Source organism: Condylura cristata, unplaced genomic scaffold (assembly GCF_000260355.1).
Source record: "Condylura cristata isolate star-nosed mole 26May11 unplaced genomic scaffold, ConCri1.0 scaffold00020, whole genome shotgun sequence".
Taxonomy (NCBI): Eukaryota; Metazoa; Chordata; class Mammalia; order Eulipotyphla; family Talpidae; genus Condylura; species Condylura cristata.
In genome coordinates this window covers 22,708,566-22,728,481 of record NW_004567121.1, presented here as the reverse complement: position 1 = coordinate 22,728,481, position 19,916 = coordinate 22,708,566, and the positions used below count along the sequence as shown (strand labels likewise).

General features: G+C 41.1%; 1 protein-coding gene across 1 annotated transcript in view; it reads left to right on the top strand.

The window, feature by feature from the left end:
- RASGRP3 (RAS guanyl releasing protein 3 (calcium and DAG-regulated)) overlaps nucleotides 1-19,916 on the top strand; it is a 92,369-nt gene that overhangs the window by 55,126 nt on the left and 17,327 nt on the right. The window contains exons 4-11 of the mRNA XM_004686302.2: nucleotides 1,314-1,376; nucleotides 1,920-2,051; nucleotides 3,526-3,673; nucleotides 5,075-5,248; nucleotides 5,940-6,056; nucleotides 8,364-8,639; nucleotides 12,674-12,751; nucleotides 17,013-17,126. Of these exons, the coding sequence (XP_004686359.1) occupies nucleotides 1,314-1,376; nucleotides 1,920-2,051; nucleotides 3,526-3,673; nucleotides 5,075-5,248; nucleotides 5,940-6,056; nucleotides 8,364-8,639; nucleotides 12,674-12,751; nucleotides 17,013-17,126 (1,102 nt within the window). The remainder of the gene's footprint in view (nucleotides 1-1,313; nucleotides 1,377-1,919; nucleotides 2,052-3,525; nucleotides 3,674-5,074; nucleotides 5,249-5,939; nucleotides 6,057-8,363; nucleotides 8,640-12,673; nucleotides 12,752-17,012; nucleotides 17,127-19,916) is intronic.

Sequence of the window (19,916 nt, the reverse complement as noted above, 5' to 3'; positions counted from 1 at the left end):
GAAGTGGCTTTAGCTTCTCAGTGCAGTGCTTTAACCCGCTGCGCCACCACGGAGGGCCTATTGTAATTTTTTGACTGATAATTAATTTTAGAAGTCCCTTCTATAGTAAGAGCCCTTAGTAGTTCACCACTTTTGTATATAAGGCAGTCCTGAAAGGTGGTTGAAAGCCAAATAACTGAAAATGACAACAGTCTCAAATTTATAAGAAGGTCATTCTTCAAGAGCTAGTGTTTATGATTTAGTCATTAATGGTGGCTCCCGCAGTCCCTGCATACTTCATGCCCAGGGGGTCCTGCAGAGGATGAGAAGCCTTCCTGAGCAAGGAGAGCCTGAGACTGAGAGGGCCCGTTAGGGCGATTAAGGCCAAGCGGGACTCCTATTTGCTCACTTCAAGCTCCCCACCCTTCCACTTTTTCCCTCCTTTCACTCCTTGACCTAACGACAGAAAGGGAAATCAGAGAGAGTAAGGGGACGTTCACCCTGAACAAAGGTTCCCGGAAGTGAGCAACACCCAGTCCTCAGTGTTCCAAGGTCTCCATGGAATGGCTATTCAAGGGTAGTACCAAGGGAAGGACCGAGAGAACTGAGTCAGACCAGTCCCACTGCGCGACTCAGCCCAGCCCCGTTCTGCTCAAACACAGTCCAAAGAACGTGTCCACAGACCGTACTCTTATTATCACTGGCATGTCTGCTGATGTATAAAATATAAATACAAAGGGCTGTTTAGGCTCAGCAAAGTCCAGTGTCAAAAAGCACAGCTTTTTGAAACTGCCCATGAACTGACATTTCTGTAGATTCTCCTCTTTTTAGGTTCCTTGTTCATGCATATGTACAGTGCCTGGCCCACAGATGGAACACCATACATATTTGTTTAAAAGAGTATGAGTGAATACAGATTTGAGAATCACTTACAATGCATGCACATGAATATATTTGAAAGGAACATTTTCTAATACTAGTACGTATATAGGGCATGAGACCTGAGTAAGAGATCTTAGCTCCAAGGGTGATTCTATGTGCTATCATCTATATTTGTAGAGCTGACAGAGATCACATGGCAAAAAGTCAGGAAGGTAAAACTAATTTAAAATTTTTATAGACCAAGAAAATACATTTCACAGCAGCAGGGATCAAGCTGCAGTGGTTCAGTGTTGATACCATCCGAGCCCATTTCTTTCCCCATTTGAATGTCCGCATAACCCATCTGTCCCCATGATGGTCCTCTTATTTAGGGTGCCATCTAAATTGAACACATAACCACAGATGTATGCAAAAGAAACCAGGAACAAGGATGTTTTCTTTAACGAGTGTACGTATCGAAATGCCAGTGAAGAAAGGTGCGATGAATTTAGATTAAAGATCTGTTATTTCATGAGGTAAGTAGATTTATAATTTTAATCATCTTGCAATGCTGGAAATGATGCTACGTCCTTTTCCCCAAGAAACAGCCCTAGTTTGAGAACAGAATTGACTCAGAAGCCCATTTAATTGATTTTGTTAAAAATGGCTCCCCCCTAATCCTGGGATTTGAATGTATCTTTCATTTGTACTAGAGTTCAAGAAGCAGCTCAGTACCCAATTTGTGATTAGGGGATGAAATCAGTCTCAGAGAGGGTGAATTCATTCTTTCTACTCCTTGTAGCACACACAATCCACCTACTTGCCATGAACTGGGGGAAGTGTTTCCTCTCAGCTGTGGTTTCAGAGTCAAGAAGAGGCTCACAGGGAAAGTGGTAGACTATGATCCGTGACTGAAGAAAGGAAGAGTGAGACGCAGGTGAAGAAGGGCAATAGGGGATTGCTAACTAGGCCATGGTTCTGGATTCACTGTTCAATGTAATCTGCCAAATGATGCAATAATCTCTACAGAAGTCTAACTTGAACCCCTCCAGCCATTGAAAATATTTGATGCCTTTCAGGTACTGGATTCTGAAGTTTCCTGCCGAGTTTAATTTGGATCTTGGTTTGATTCGAATGACTGAAGAATTCCGGGAAGTAGCTAGTCAATTAGGATATGAAAAACACATCAGCCTCATCGACATATCCAGCATGTAAGAGGGGGCAAGTTTCTTTCAGACATAATGAGCCTGCTGTTTTGGGGAGGGAGTAGTGATGATCCCATTTCACCTTGATCAATACCATTTCAAAATTAGGCGTGCTTCTATGAGGAAAACCTTGCTGTAACGAGCAGTCTGTGCTTCAGTTTCTTTATTTGTCGATGAGGATAGTGCCTTTCTCATGCTGAAAGAATTCATGAGTGAAAGAATGGATAACTAAAAGAAAGAGACTTCTTGACATACACTGTTAGAAGAAGCTGTGGGTGAGGGATGAGAGAGGTCTGTACCGGAAGGATTTGGGGCTCCTTTTTATAACCTGTTTTCGAGGACTTCTTATGACTGGGGAATCAGTTTGGGCCATTTAGTGCCAGGATGACTGGTCTTGGGCATCGACCTTTGACAAGAATGTGTCTTGGCTCTGCTTCCACCTTCAGGGTAAAAGTGATCAGTCTTCAGGCCTGGTTCCCAAATCAACCTTATCAATGCCCTTTATCTATTCAAGCCTCTCAAACCTTATAAGTATACAATTAAGTACATAAGATGCACATAATCAATGCTCTGTACTTAGGTATTCAATTGAATCTAGTTAAAGCCTCCTGTGGCTTTGGCACTAAAGAGTGTGGTCTGTGGATAGCAGCATTGGCACTGGCTGGGAGCTCACCAGAAATGCAGAGCCTGAGGCCCCATTCTAAACTTAATGAATGGAAAATGAATTTAATAAGATTCCCTCATTTTTATTACTCTAAGCCTATTTTCCATCTTGTGAGTATATTCTACTACATGCTAGGCCTTCCTATTCTAGTCTGTTTTCCAAGAAATCATTCTTCAAGACTGACCAAAAGTGAGAGGTCCAGGAATTATCAGGAGTGTTGTTAAAAATACAGATTAAGGACTATGGTGATGGCACATGGATGACTCGGTGATGGGAAACCCACGGGGATTACAATTGAGATGAAAAAAAAAATGTACAAAATGATGTAAAAATAAACTATTATATTAAAAAAATACAGATTATTCAGGATCATTCCTAGTAAATCAGAATCTCTGGCAGTGAGGTTCAGGCCTCCTTTTTACAGCAAATTTATCAGATAATCCACATGTTGTTGAAGTGTGAGAAGTAATTTGGTGGTTTTCCTGTGCCTTAGTCACTATCTGTACATTGATAACCTCCCAAATTTATATTTCTAGTCCTGGCTTCTCCTTTATGATCTAAACCTTTCTATTCATAAGAAAGACCAAACAAGAGATTCTGAATGGATCAATGCAAACCCACCCTGTCTGGAAAAACAACTCCTTATGTTCTGTTGACATGGGTCAGTGGTTTTCTCTTCAGATACGAAGGACAGGACATGTATTTTGCACAAACCACTGGAAGCAGGCCAAGAGCACAGAGTCAGTAAGTTAATAACTTCCATTGAGTGAAATGGGCTTTCAGCACATTCACCAGACTCACTTTTTTTATATATAGTCCTTCCTATGACTGGATGAGAAGAGTCACACAGAGAAAAAAAGTATCCAAGAAGGGAAAAGCCTGTCTGCTATTCGACCATCTGGAGCCCATTGAATTGGCTGAGCACCTCACTTTTCTGGAGCATAAATCTTTTCGAAGGATCTCGGTATGAAACGTAACATTTAGTCTTCCAAGGATAACAGCCCCCATGCCAACTTTCCCAAGGGCCCCATTTTCGTGCACTGATGTGTTGGCAGCCCGTCGGTGTGCTTCACTGGAAAAGTGCCCTTAATTCATAGGAACAATCCCTTTTAACCAAACATAAATATTATCCTGTCTTTATTTTATGGCTCAGGATTGTGTTTCTGTCACTATTTTCAATGTCTCCTTTCACAGAATTGAAGCATGATTTTCTAAATATTCAGTGGAGATTTAACCATTCAGAGGTCATTAACTCCACTGACTTCTCCCAAGTGAACATGTTTTACTACGTCCTTTATTGGAAAGAAAAATATTTCTTTAGATTTGGATTTGTATCAATGCCTAAATAGGGGTATATGTTGAAATGAGTAATTATAGATTTTAAAGAGACTTTTAGCATCAGGCTGTTTGTTTCCCAGCTCAGAGATTCTGAATTCAACTTTCCTTTTCTTCTCTACGTTCCTTGTAGTTCCTCATGACTGTGGTCTCTTCCTGGCCACACTAACCACTTATTGCAATAATATTTTCAGTGGTTCACAATTAGCCTTTGTCTTTGTCTCTCCATTCTCTGGGGCAGTCATTCTACCCTCTTTTCCAAGGTACCAGGGAATGAAGCACAGTGTTGCTTGCAAAGAATATCAGAAGTATGGCTTTCCAAAAGAGTGATAAGGGTTTCTCTGGGTAAGACCACCTGGAGAGAACATTCATGATTCCCTAAAGACAGGACACGAGAGGCAATGCCCTGCACTGGTCATACAGTCGGGTCTCATTCACATTGAGGACATCCATGCTGAGCTCATAAAATGTATCTAATTCATTAAAGAATCCCTTTCTTCAACAGCTATTTTTAAAACATTTTTTCTTGGAAAAACTTTATAAATCTGAATTAAATCATTATATATATTTTGTTGTCTTCCTCTTTTTTAATATACACCATTTTATCTCAAACTTGCCTGAGCTTTGGAATCACTGCTATCGAGCTGAAAATGGAAATCTTATTTTTTTCCTTTGGAGATACCAATACTTATGGTCTGAGCTGTTCCCAGAAACTAATCTATTAGCTAATGCATCAGGTAGTTCCAGCAAAATCAGGACACTGTGAAATATGATTTAGAGTTTTGACCCTTTCCTCCATCAATACTGTGATGTTGCAGTGTGTGTGTCTGTATACTGAAGAGTAAAATGCAGCAAAATAGCATGTTTAAGGCGCATGTATATTTAAATCTGCATGATGCTATTATAAATCTGAAGTGTAAGAAATTATTATGTTGTTTTAAACTATACTTCACCTGTACCATGCAATATATCAACTTTGAAATTTGCAAAGACAGTATTATAATGCGGACTCTGAATCTTCCTTTATTAGTTCACCGATTACCAAAGTTATGTCATCCATGGCTGTCTGGAGAATAACCCAACCTTGGAGAGATCTATTGCTTTATTTAATGGAATCTCTAAGTGGGTCCAGCTGATGGTTCTTAGCAAACCAACCCCACAGCAAAGGGCGGAAGTCATCACAAAGTTTATCAATGTTGCCAAGGTATGTCTGGGGAGAAGATACTCAGAGGATTCTACATATTCACTCATGATATTGAGATAAGTTTTTGAAGATTTGGGGCCGACAAGTATCAGACAATATTAGACATTTAAACTTCTCACGGATGTCTAGTGAACAAATAGTAAGTGTCTATGGCAAGAAGACTATATTCAAAGAGCAATAATTAAAAACATTTAATGTAGCCATTTTTCTGTGAAATCATTGATACATTTTTTAATGCACTCCATTTAAATTGATGATTTTTCCCTAGATCCTTGTTTTAAATCTTCCAGATTTTAAAAATTTATATTATTTTTTGATGTAACATTGGTGTACAGTGGTGTAAACTCACAACACTCCAGATGTTTGTTACAACACCATACCCACCACCCAAGTACCTGTAGTCTTCCTTCATAGTCCACTGGGTTCTTTCCCCCTTTACTGTCCATGCCTGACCCTCCTCTTTTGCTAACCTCAGTTCTACAGTCATAGTTAGGGTTTACTTTGGTTTAGTTCTGTCTCTTGTTTAATCTATATTCCACATGTCAGTTAAATCACCTGGTTTTTGTTTTTCTGCTTTGGACTTACTTCACTAAGTATAAACCCAGAATTTGTTATTAAAATTGTGCATGCATTCACCTATTTCATAAAAGGATCAATTACAAAGTATTGATGTTAACCCTTTTTATTGCAGAAACTTCTTCAGCTCAAAAACTTTAACACCCTGATGGCAGTGGTAGGAGGCCTTAGTCACAGCTCCATTTCACGCCTCAAAGAGACCCATTCTCATCTTTCTTCTGAAGTTACAAAGGTAAGGTGGAATGAAATCCCAAGCGAAAAGTACATTTGTAATCATTTAGGCCTTACTAGCTATTCTGCTAGCAAAAGTCACCCAGAGTTGGGAAAGTTTTCTTTTTAAACCAATGGTGGGTGAAACATGGAGGCTTGCAGGGATTCCCTACGATGGCAGGAGACACATCAGTTGAACCCAACTAGAAAAACAGGGCAGAGAGGGAGGCAAATGTCTACTAAGAATGCACTCTGCACTGCAGCTGTCCATAGTCAGCATGTGTACTTGGTGCTTACTATGGACAGGCACAGGAGTACAAGATGAACACTACACAAACAATGCTTACTCTCCCCTCCTCTAATGTAGTCAGTGAACATCTGCTGTATTCATGGCACTGTTCAACAGAGCGTAAAACACAAAGGAAGGAGAGAGACAGGGGCCTTGTATAGAACACCTTCAGGTTTATAACAGTTGCCAGGAACAAAAATATATTTTCTTTAAAAAAAATGATCTTTTTTCACACTGAACTGAGCTGATCACCCATGTCAATTTCCAATGGTAACTGCTCCCTTTATTAAGCAGAGAGCAGTATGTCCTATGAAAAGATTTCCATTAAGAGTCTACTTTGCTGTATCAGAAAAAAAAATCTTAAAACTGATTAAACATAAGGAAATGGACCTTCTCACATACCTCGAGGTCCAGAGGCAGGGACCTACTCCAGGCTCGCAACTCTGGCTCCATGGCTTTGCCTTCTAGTATGTTTTCATGTTTTGTTTTGATCACACTGGTTTTCCTCTTAATTGGGCTGTGGGTAGAAACAGAAAAAAGGTGCTTTCTTATTAATAAAAGTTGAGAATAGGCAAAATTTCTCTCTTCAGCTCTTTAATTTCACAATGAAATTTAAGAGCTTTTTTTAGATAGATTGTCCATCTCAAGTTACCTGCCTAATAATAGTTGCCAGAGGACTGTGATGCATTGATTGGTTCAACTGTCCTCTGAACCAACCATAAACCACAGAGATGCAATTATTATCATAGCAAATCAGAATCCAGCCTTCAAGCTGGGGATGGAGACAGCTCCCTCTGAGCCAGGTGGGCTAATTTGGAACACAAAGAGGTAAAAAGTGGGGTCTATTAGGAAGGTCTGGTTGCTGTTAGGCAACTAGCAGTATCTTGTCCACATAAACAAGAGTAAGCCACCGAAGTGCCACTGTCTGACCACAAACACCACAGCCATCCCAAGTAGAAAGGGGCTCATTGTGTGAGCATCTCATTTCCTTTTAGCTTTGTAAAGAGTTCACACATTTGAAAGCTGTAAAGAATAAGAATTCAACAAAAGTTCAAAAAGGCTCGGACTCACCAGTGTGTCTTCAAAAACAGCTTATTTGAATGCTCCTTTCTTTCTTTTTTTTAAAGATTTATTTATTTGTTCATACAGAGCTGGGGTACAGGCCAGAGGCTCAGGGGCGGCGAGAGGCTTCACCAGAGGCAGAGTAGGGAGCAGAACAGGCAGATCTACGAAGTACACTGCTGAGGGGAGCAGCGGGTGGGTCAGGAGAGGTCTGCCACACCATGTGGTCACCTCTGGGGCAGGCGGGAATCGAACTCATACGAAGTGGCTTTAGCTTCTTAGTGCTGTGCTTTAACCTGCTGAGCTACCGGGGAGGGCCCGAATGCTCCTTTCTTACAGAAAAGGAAAACAACTCCACCACCCCCAATAAAATAACTTGTTCCAGTTCATCCTTCTACTCCCTGGCAGAGTCCAGGCCCAGAGTTATCTTACCCCACAGTGTAAACACCCCATGCCACCTTAGATCAACCTTCAAGTAATAGCTCTAGTCCAACTTTCTTGAAACAATGTAGAGATTTTTAATATATTGCACACCTTAATATATGCTTGCATTTGTGGGCTCTGATACTTCCACAAATCACAAAATACTTATATACGATGCTTTCTAACACCCCAACATCCCTAACAGGTGGGTAGAGATGTGGTCAATTTAAATTTTGTACCAGAATGGAATGGGCTGTCTAAATCATAACCAAATGGACTAGATTTTTCTTTCTTTTTCCTGCTTAAAATGTTTCTGCATCAAATCTGTCCCTTCCAGGGCAGCTTTTCCTGCCCATTTGTGCCTAAGCAAGTGTCTTTGCCTCTCCTGTCTCTAATAAACTTACTCTTTAAAAAAAAAAAAAAATTCTGCATCAGCAGTGGTGGAATTGACACTTCTTTCAGTAGCAGAGGAATTTTCTATCCACACACTGTAAGACCTGGGGGTGGGCAGAAGGAAATGCTATTTGAAAAGTCCACTTTTCCATGTGTTCCCAGAACTGGAATGAAATGACAGAGCTGGTCTCCTCCAATGGCAATTACTGCAATTATCGCAAGGCCTTTGCCGACTGTGATGGCTTCAAAATCCCCATCCTTGGTGTCCACTTGAAAGACTTGATAGCGGTCCATGTCATTTTCCCCGACTGGACGGAGGAGAATAAAGTGAACATTGTGAAAATGCACCAGCTCTCTGTTACTTTGAGCGAACTGGTCTCCTTGCAGAGTGCCTCTCACCAACTAGAGCCCAACATGGATCTGATCAACCTGCTTACGGTGAGTCCAAGGGGTGGGAATTTGTGCTGGCACCTCTCTGCACCTCACTTTCCAGGGAATACTGGCATATCTGTGCCAGCAATTCACGGTGGGCAGGGTTAGGGGGTGTAAATTCATGACTAGTAGGTAAAAAAAAAAATCCCAAAGAATGGGGGAACCCCATATCCACATCCAGCATGACTTGAGACCATAGTCTTTGGGTAAAGAAATTTCTGTTTGCTTTGTTTTCCCAGTCTCCCATTCAGTTCCCCTTGGAGATCCTGAGAATGACCTCCAACTCTGTCCTCAGCCCCTCACTCTCAGTCATCATGCTCATCCAGTTAATCACTCCTCTGTACGCCCTCAACTCATCTGCTTCTCTGTGTCCTTACGGCACTGATGCAGTTGAAACCTGGAGTTAGGGAGTCACTTTCTGATCTTCCTGCTCCTCCCGCGGACTTCCCCAGATGACCAGGCTACAGCTCCCAGCTTGCCATCTAGACCCATTAGGATATAGTTCCTAGCTCATCTAGTCTTATTTGTCTTTGTTACCACCTGGTCCCATAGCCCCAGGTGCCTTTCCAGCCCTTTCCCGACCCACCCCTCTGACCAGCTCAGGATTGAAGCCTGTTTCTGGAGCTTTCTTTGCTCCCCTCCACAGCATTCACATATCTCCCACATGCACTGCATCTTATGCTATCCTCAACTATAGGAGACATTACGTGGTATTGGATCTTTTGTTTGCCTGCTTCTACACTCCATGTCCTTGGCACCTCTCCTGGTGTCTGAGACTGCTTCATATAGAGGAGCTCAACAGATGAAATGAATCTGTTTAGGAATGATAGGGGTCAGACTGAAGAAACTGCCTTACCAGTCGTGTGTTTTGGTATTTATGCCTACACCTTCGGCTAGTCTCCAAGTCCAGCACTTTTAGACATAACAGGTTTGTAGAAGAAAACATTTCCCATTGGCTGCTGCTTTATCTGGGGGCGAAGCATAGCCAAATCCTCTCACCCTGTTTACATGAATGTAGGAGCAACTTCCCTGTTTGGGTTTATAATACTGTAGCATCTGAAACTTGGCTGGAGTGCTGAATTGACCATTGCCCTCCAATGGCTATGGGGAAAAAAATCAGTAGTCTCTTGGAAGCTCTAAGAACTTAAATCTCTTAGGACTGCTGCAGGGAATGCGAGTGAGATTCCTAGACCTTCTCACAAACGCTTCCTGGAATATATAATTGTTTATTAAAGAATAGAACCCCTAAGTGTATGCAGTCATGCGAGCTGCACCATTAACATAAGCAGAAGTGGCCAACACAGAAACACCAATCTCTTGGGGTTGAGTTTGTATAACAAATAGTAAACACACACACTTATTTTCTAATGGGGGAAAACACCTCACAATAATCCTGGCACCTGCATTTATTAATCATTTGCCATGTAAATCTGTTTCCATGAATGAGTTGTACCCCAATCAGACTACAAACCACAGACACAGGTGATGTCTACCAAACAGTCCCAAGGTATAACCTGGGTTCCTGAGTCTGTGTTTAGGCTGACCCCCGAGGGTGGAGAATAACTTACAGCACAGGTAACTACACTTGGGCAATTTCTCACCTAAATCAAAGATATTGATGGAATAGTGATGGGAAATTAATATTGAGTGACAGAAGCAGCAAGCAATATCATGACAGACATTTCAGAAATATTGAGGGATTCTGAATTTGAAAGAAATTTTTGGAATGCAAATGAAAAATCTGAATTCTAGAAATTAAAGCTAAGAATTTCTTTTTATTCCAAAGAGAGGAAAAAGAATACCAACTCTCATTCTCATACTCTCTCTTCCTGTCTCTCACTCTGTCTATTTCTCTCTATCTCATTAAAAGGAAACTGTCAAAATTCCCCATCTAGTGACAGTACTGTTAAACATTACAGCACATTGGCAGGCTGGCAAAGATCTTAGATGGTGGATCTAGCTTTTAGCCCTACCTCCACTCTCTGAGGTTTGTCTTGGCTTTGTCTCCTTGCTAACTAATCTTGACTTTAGATTTTTCATAGTGAACTTTATACCCAAGTGTGAATACTTGTTCTAGTTCTAAATTTCTGTGATTCTACACGTAAGGAATGGTGGTGCTCGAGAGTAAAGAAGCTGAATGTATGGTTCCTGCCCTGCCGCTCCTCAGGATAAAGAAATCAGTTTCTATTTAAAACCAAGATCCTTCCTCTCTCCACACCACAGAGAAAGCTCAGTGCATATGACTGTGTATCCATTTTTTCTGCCACTGGCAGATGAATCTGCTCAGTATGAAGAGGAAATGCTCATCAGAAGTTCCCTAGAGCCAAGTGGGCAATTCATGAATTCATATGTGGGATCAGACCCATGTGATTGACTGCAACTACCCAGATGCATGTGAGCAGGTCCCTGACGCAACATTTGAAGGGGCGGTTCATTTTGCCCCAAGGCCCCAGAAAGTTTCTGCCTGAGATAACCCATTGCTTCTAAACATGGCCTCGGGTGAGGAAGCCCATGTAAGATAAGAACTCCTGAATCAATGCAGTTGTTGAATGCCTATGCGTACAGTTGGCTGTGTAGTAACCCTTGAACTTTCTATAATAATTGACTGCATAGACATTTCTTGAGTAGATACTCACTGTGACACAGCCTGGGCTGGACAGCCCCTGCCACTTCACCCCAAGCCCTTCTTGTCTTACAAATGAAGACACTGAATCCATGCACGACTAAAGGGTTGCAAATGCCAAACTTCTGACTTGAGGCCTGGAGCTTCCTGTCTCTCACAGTTTGCACTGGATGGACATTTATTCTGTATTGTGAGCATATTTCTGACACGTTGTTTTGCAGCTGTAAGAACTAAGTCTCTCCCTCTGTTTCAGGGAAGTGTAGAGAAGGAGCCGGTTATAGGGCAAGACTATAATTGCCTGCTTTATCATTGTAGCCCTAGCCCCTTGAACACCACTGGCCCCTTGAACACATGAGGAAGGAAACCCACACCACCACATTGCTGGAGATGCTGCTATGCCTCTTTTCAGGGAGGATTCGGAAACGTTCCCTTTTGGGATCCCACTTCATGTAGCCAGGAGCTTTAAAAGATGGTGTTTCTGTGTCATGGTACATGAAATAGTCTGACTCTTTTCACCGTATTTTTAGACGTGTCTGTTACTTTTACCATTCTGAGTATATGCAAATAATTGGAAAGTCCCTGTATTTTTAGTCTCATAAAATTGAAAAAAGACAATTGCAAAAATAGTAACTGCCCTGACCTCATGGGACAGACTGGATGGAAGTCCAATTCAGTAGGGACTTTTATGATCATTCCCGTCATACAGGTGTAGAATCTGAGTGTCAGAGAGGAAATAACTAGATTAAGGTAACAGCGTTAACCAATGTCAGGTTGGTTCGGCACGTGACTCCCAAACCTCTCCCTCTTTTTTTTATTTCTTCAACAATGTCCAGAGCGCTTAGAGTGGGGTAGATTCCTTCACATCTAGCATGTATCCCCTCTTGTTGATGCAAACACTTCTCTTTTTGTGTCCAGGTCTTTCTTATTTTAAAATAAATTGTTAGGCCTTTGAGGGCAGAAAATGATTTTCTACCACTAGGACTTAACATGATTTTCTATCACTAGGACTTAACATGATGGTCTAAAATACTATCACCTGGTTACTCTTTTACTTCTACAGTCTGTTAATCAAACATTTAAGACAGAACTTTTTGCATTTACACATCTTATTTTATGCCTCTGCCCTTGACTTTGGCCTGTAAATGTTAAGGGTCCCTAATTGCCAACTCAGGGCTTGGTGCTAAGGAGCCACTCAGTAAATATTATTGAGGAATCAGGTCTGTGGTGCCTGTTGAGGCTGATAACACTAGGCTTAATTTTTTCTTTTTAAATTTTCATTTCCCACCTCTGTGTGCCAACTCTTTATTCACTCAAGTTATTAGGGAGCTTAAAGATTGAGTCTGAAATATAATCAGCAATGTAAATAAACTAATAAATATAACCCAACATTATCATTATCCTTTCTAATTTGTTATAGCTTTCTCTGGACCTCTATCACACAGAAGATGATATTTACAAACTGTCACTGGTGCTGGAACCCAGAAATTCAAAATCGGTAGGTATTATTTTCTCTCTAAGGATCAATCCCAAGTGCTGTTATGTGTCATTTACTGTAATTGGCCATAACAATAGTGTTTTGTAATCTAAAAAGTAGAGATTTTTTAAAAAATCTGTACTATTTTTATTTTACCAGTGGAAAAGCTTAGCACTGACAGTTTGAGGATTATTTCTTCACACATTGAAGGCTAATAAAGAACATGAACCTTAGTTCCAGTGTTTTACTAAGGAACTTCTGTGTACTGGGTTCCCTCTGAGAACTCACCAACCTATAGGGCCTCCCCATACCAAAAAAGGGAAGAATAACTCATCTAAACATTAAAGATAATTTTTAAAAACATTAGATTTAATGTACTTTAAATAATCTGGTCATAATCACTAAATGTCTCTAGTGATTGACTCAACTCAGAATTTCAGCATCAAATAGTATCCTACTTGATAGTTGCCACTTAATAAAGAAGTATACACTGAGATTTAAAAAACTGCTTTACTGGATGTACTCTGCACATTGGTTTTGGCAAGTAGGCTTCACCTTGATGTGTTTTGCATGAACTAAAAACTACAACCAAACTTGAAATTTACAAGAAGAGGTTTATATGAGGGGAAAAAGTCCATGTTTGCTTCATATAGTCATAACCTGAGATCAGTTTTCTTATAAAGGTGTCATGCAGGATTCCTCACTGGCTGGATGCAGACCCTGAGCTGCACATCTACTAAAACCTACTGTGACTCTAACCCGTCAGATTGAAAGAGCAGAATGACTGTGGGGGCTGTTCTCTGGCCCTGGAAGGGCAGGCCTTTGAGTGTGTCCAGTGACTTGATAGCATATTCTTAAACTAGGGTGTGGTCTTTCCATGAACATGTCTACACTGGCTGGTTCCCAGGGGCCCATCTTCAGGGGACAATGCAGAACAGAGTCATGGAGAGAATAAAACACAAAGGAGTGGGGGTCAAATTTCAATGTTAACATGACTAAGAGAGAGCTAGAAAAAAAGGTAAAATTTTGGGGTAAAAATAATTTCCCACTTCTTGGCTCATCCCACAACTCTGGTGTGATGAAGCTGTAATGTGCTGTGCTGTCCCACACATGCCTCCCAACACCTGCCTTTACCTGTAACCAGGCACGTTACTTGTTCCTGGTTGCTGGACTGCAAGGCCTTGTATACAAGTTGTCTCATTAACTCTGTAAGGAGACCAAATCTGGTGAGCAGTTATCTAACAGGCACCGCACAGGAGAACATGGGAGAACTGGGATTCAGCCTCAGACTTGGGACTCTTTGAACCCTATGCTTTTTCTGTCAGTGAAGCTGCCATTCTTCCCCGCTGCTCCTTGTTCAGATACAGGATAGGAATGTCATTTCAGGTCACCTGTGTGCCTTGTGCTCTTTACATTTATTTCAGTCTATTTTCAAAATAAACTTTGCCAATGTTTGAAGGCATGTATATCAAACATAGGAGAATCTTTACGACTTTTGCGAAAGCAGAAGCTTCCAAAGCCCTTCCAAATGCTAACATCCTCTGAGTAAGAAAACACATTTCCCACCCCCCATTTTGTCTCAGCTCCAAGTGGAGATCCATCCTTTGACATGTGTAGATAACTAGGGATCACCCAGCCAGAACAGCATCACTGAGAGTCTGTAACTTTAACATGCTTGTAGTTGGTATTGGCAATCCCACCTTAAAGTTCAATGCCAGAAGTCTTCACCCTTTTTCTGTTCATGCCTCACAGTTCTTTGTGTATTATTTAGTGTCTATGTTTTAAAATGCCTCTCGATCAAAATACCTAATGGTTCCATGTGTACAGGTAAGTAGGTCTAACAGATAAATCCTTATGTTTTGGTGACTTATTAGTGTCTACTTGAAAAAATAATACACATAATTCTTTAAATAAGCACAATTACCTATTAATATAGGAGCTACTTTTGCAGTGAACTGAGTAGTCAGTGCCCCATTATCAGAATGGAATCTTAGCCAGGGATGGGCTGTTCCAAAAGTCAGTCAGCAGGCTTTGTAGCTAGAGATCTTCAAAATGGTGCACACACATGCTCTGGCCCCCAGTGTCTTACCTGTTGGGTAGTAGCTTCTTAAATATTGGAATCAGATTGGATACTACTATCTTTAATTTTCATTCCACTTTTATTTTTCCTTCATAAAATATGATATCCTTGTGGTGTGTGTGCACATATGCACGCGTGCACACTGTGTAATATTATGCGGCTGTGAAAAAGATGAAACCTTTCCATTTGTTGCAGCAGAGTTGGACATGGAAGGGATAACGCTAGCAAAAAAAGTCAGATGAGGGCCCTCCCTTGTGGCGCAGAGGGTTAAAGCACAGCACTGAGAGGCTTAGGCCACTTCCGCATGAGTTCGATTCCTGCCACGGAGGAGATCCTTATGGCGAGGCAGACCTCTCCTGGCCCGCCCGCTGCTCCCCTCAGCAGTGTGCTTCGTGGATCTACCTGTTCTGCTCCCCGCTCTGTCTCTGGTGAATCCTCTCACCCTTTGCGTCTCTGGCCTGTACCCCAGTTCTGTATGAATAAATAATTCTTTAAGAAAAAAAAAAAGTCAGATGAAGACAAATACAGGACAGTTCCCCTCACATGTGAAAAATAAAAAACAAAGCAAAAGAGCAGATGAAATCAAACTAAAACAAACCCCTGAAATCTGACAACAGAACTGAGATTACCAAAAGGGGAAGGAATAGGTGGAGTACAAGGACGGAGGGTGTCTAAGGGTCCACAGAGAGAGATTATTAATGTGCTTTGGTGGTGGTCAAGGTGTGATAACATCCATCTAGGGATGTGAACCTACACACCTAAAACATACACAGTGTGTGAATCAACATTACCTTAATGAACATAATATGCCAAAAATAAGACACGGGCTCCTTGAAAAAAATGGAGGTGAACTGTGAATGACACTAAGTTGATAGTCTGCATGGTGTCTAACAGTATCACTGCATTACCCTTGGAAGTTTGAAATATCTTTGGTACTCCTCTAAGTCAGTGTTGTGGCTGGGGCACCTGCCTGTATAAATCAGGGACACAGAGTTTATCGTTTATCAGATCAAGATGAAAAGCTTGCCAGAAAAATGTGTGTGGGTGTGTGTAAGTGTAAATGGGTGTGTGTGTGAGTGTGCACATGAGTGACCCCATCTAAAGAGCAGGCAATTTTTGGACCTGTCAATCACTCACAGGATTACCAGTAACACCCACCCACCTCACAACATTTATTATGGGCTAAATCAGTAGCTACTTTTCAGTTCCTCTTGCAAAAATGCTTATTCTCAATTCTTTATTAAAAAAAAACAAACCCAATGCTGTTAGTATAAGTTTGCATGTACACACTAGCAAACATATTTATACTATAGGGGAATCCCAGAGCAAGGATACAGAGCACACAGCTCTCTTGCTTGTCTCCTGGTAGGATTGTTTCTCATTTGTGTTATGCAACATGCACTTTCTCCAAATTATTAAGTGAAAGTACCTTGCAAGAATATGAAAAAAGAAGAAGAAGAAGAATGTGGTGAAAACAAAGTCACTAAAGAGGGCTAGAACGACCCCGTGTAGTGGTTAGGCCAAACCAAAGTGATTATTGTCTTAAAAAAGCTGGCAGCTAAAAGGTACAAACTTGGCCCTGTCCTGGTGCCCACTGTCTACACACACTTACTAACTTATCACTGAGACAAAATATTAAAGAATTAGATAACTGATGCTTTATAAATTTTTGTAGAAAAATCAATATGGGCTGTATAGGTATTAAGTACAGGTACTTAGGGATGTTTTACTTACAGTTAGGAAACTTGGATAGACTTTTTGGAAGGACTGAGAGAGCAATATTTTTTTCCATTTAAAATAATGCATTCTAGGATGGGGAAGGGGCAAGACCAAAGCAGGAAGGAAGTAGACTGGGTGATGTGGTGAGCTGTGGTGATATTGGTGGTGGGTTCACTATGGTAGCTGATGTAGGTACCTTAATATTACCTCCATTAAAAGAATTAATTTAAAATATTTTTTAAATAACATAAAATAATGCATTCTAGTCTGGCGCTAAACAGGATGCTCTATCTAAAGTGGTATTTAGTTACAGATTAGATTCTATTGTTAGGAGATGTTTGCTTTATAATCACTTAAATGCTACATAAGTATAAGTATTTCCTGGTACTATTAATAAACAAAATGTATGTGTCTTTCTTACTGTCCTTAGTCTTTACTGCTCAAGGCCCAGATAAAGTTGAAATGTATTTTTTCTGTCAGCAGCCTACCTCCCCCACGACACCCACCAAGCCAGTGGTGCCCCTGGAGTGGGCATCAGGAGTGATGCCAAAGCCAGACCCCACGGTTATCAACAAGCACATCAGGAAGTTAGTGGAGGTAAGTGGCTGGAGTGAGCACTAGACTGGCCCCTTCTCCAGAATATTCTGCAGCTGCCCAGGGGTCAGATAGTCATGAAAACAGTTCTTTGGCAGGAAAGGAACAATTTAACAGACACTTAGCTTTACCTAGCTTGGCCTCTGGGGGAGAATCTTCCAGAAAAGGATCTATTCCCCTTCTCGTCAGTCTGGTCTCACTTGCTTACATACTCTTGGCTGCATGCACTTCCTCTCTTTCCTCAACATGCAACATCTCTTTCTCCTGATATGGGGGTGTGGTGGCTCCGACACAGAAGCACAATACCACTTAGGTCAGAAACCTCATTTAACAGAGGACACATTTCGTTAAAGTTTTCTATACAGAAAAAATAGTCAAAGCACCAAGAGAAAGGAAGTAAACCATCTCAGACACTAGAAGCTGGTCTCTGATTCTGAAGAATTAGTGCATTTTCTAACACAGTAGGAATTAAGACCTTACATGTAATGTACTTTTTTGTTGGGAAATTATGTTTCCAAGATAAAAGAATGTTTCCTATGTTGGGTCATCCAGGAAACCATGAGGGACTGAAAGAAAAATTAGATGGAGCATATGAAGCAGGGCAGAAAGATTAGAAAAGGTGAGGGAAGGGGGTTCCAAGTGAGGTCCGGGGGAGGCCATGGGATAGACAGGTGGTTGGAATAGAAACAACTTGGAGCCAGGAGAGGGATGAGGAACTAGAAGACAAAGCTACTGTCTATCTGCTTTCCTCTGAATGCTCTCACTATTCCTGCAGACAGGTTTTCTTTACTCTGTCCGAGGAGTCTGTTTCTTCCTCCCTCTGTCCCTACCTTATACCTTCTACTTTTTTCTCTCCAGTTCAGTATTATAAGAACTGAAGACTGTTTGGATAATTGGCTTATCATTGCCATCATCCAATGAAAGACTGGGATTTATTGTGAATTTCCATACTAAATTATATTCCACAAAAAATCATGTACTCAGTATAAATACGGTTAATAGACTGTATCGTAAACACTCTAACATAGTTAATTTTCAAGTAATTTTGATGATGGATAAATACTGATATTGGGACTTATGAAAGCAATCCAATGCTTTGTGATTTTGTATAATTCAGTTATCTATAAATAAACTCACAATGGGTGCCAAACAGCCATATCTTTAGTTTGTTCATTTATTCCTTGCTTATTTCCCATAACACTCCTGAAGCAGCTTGCAACAATGGGCATATAGATAAAATAGTATAGAAAGAAACCACTGGGAAAAGAGAGAAAGACACAATATAACAAGACCACAAGTCAAATATGTTTGCCTACATGTGATTGCAGGAAGAACTCACAAAAATTTTTTAAAACCCAGTTTAGCAGAGAGCAATGGAAAGTATTTTATATATTTTCTCTGATTGTACAGAAAGGCAGAATCTTTGTAAATATTCAACATAACACAAAATATGGAAAATAACAAATTTTACTGGGTGTTCTTGGGAATTTTATTTTCTAGACATAAGCACTGATGATTTGTCAATTTCCTTTACTCCCCCCACAGCTACACCCTCTTCATAGAGAGGTTTCAGGTTTCCTCTGTTCTCTGAAAGCAGAATAGATTTATGAAACGTTTGTTAAGATGAAATTGCATAAAGCAAAGAAAGTAATTACTATTAATTTGTATGGAAAAACTTTGAGCATTCCCAGATCCAAATAATGACCTACCAAGTGATACCAAGTGAAAATATAAAACCTAACATAATACCAAGCTAATGCAGAAACGATATGATACAAAGCCTGTAAGAAATACAGGGTGTATTTTACTCACCAGAACAGGGAAAACAGCAAGCATACTGAAAGGCTAAGAGGCAATGATAATGAGGTATGAGGTTGTCATCCATCCTAAGCTGGGGTGTTCGGAGGGACAGGAGACGGAGGTGTGGCAGACAGGTTAGTCTTTAACATCTCACCATCTTCTGATGCTTTAGGGGTGGCGGGTCTCTATCACCTGCTTTCCTGTCTGCTTCCCGCGGAGAGGAGGGTCTGGGCTCCTGGCTGCGGCTCACGTGGAAGACCCGACACACGAGAGCGTGTTCAGCTGCTCAACTTCACGTATTTTTCTACTATACAATTCTTTTTAGTCGCTCAAAATAGCTTGTAACCTGTCCTGAGCCTACCTGCCTCTCCAAAATCAAAGTCGGTCTTCTCTGCAGGCCCCGACGCTCTGGCAATCGCAGTGAAACGTCACGCAATGGCTCCGGGTTTACTTAGTCCCGGATGGGCCCTTTGCCCTCGCGTTCACTTTCAGTTGCAATTATGTCAGCTCTTGGTCACAGGAGGCCAAAACCTCTTCAACATGTTGGCCAGTCACTATTCTGACACTATCTTGTGTCAGAAGCCTTGAAAACCATTCGCTGCTTTGGGAGACATTTTCCCCAAAGTCCCATGTTTCTTAGCGACGCTCAGCTTGATAAGCGCATTTCTGAGGCTGGCGACAGCCAATTTATATTTTCATTCCAGATCGCTCCTTGAGATGCTCTAGACTTGCCCTCACTGCTGGCAACACAATCAAAGACATCACGTATTCCTATCGAAGCCTTAATTGTGGCTGGTCTGACACATTCCCGAACGAACGGGCCCGCCATTCTTGCTTTGCGGCTTTTGTCGTAAAATCTTGCCGTAATAAAAATCTCTTAGCGACAGGTGCTAACACGGAAGTAATTCCTAAAAGCAAACTGTTTGAATCGGAAGTTCTGGAAAGCATGCATACCTGCAAATCTTCCAGTAAATCTGCTCAGTTCCTGCCTTA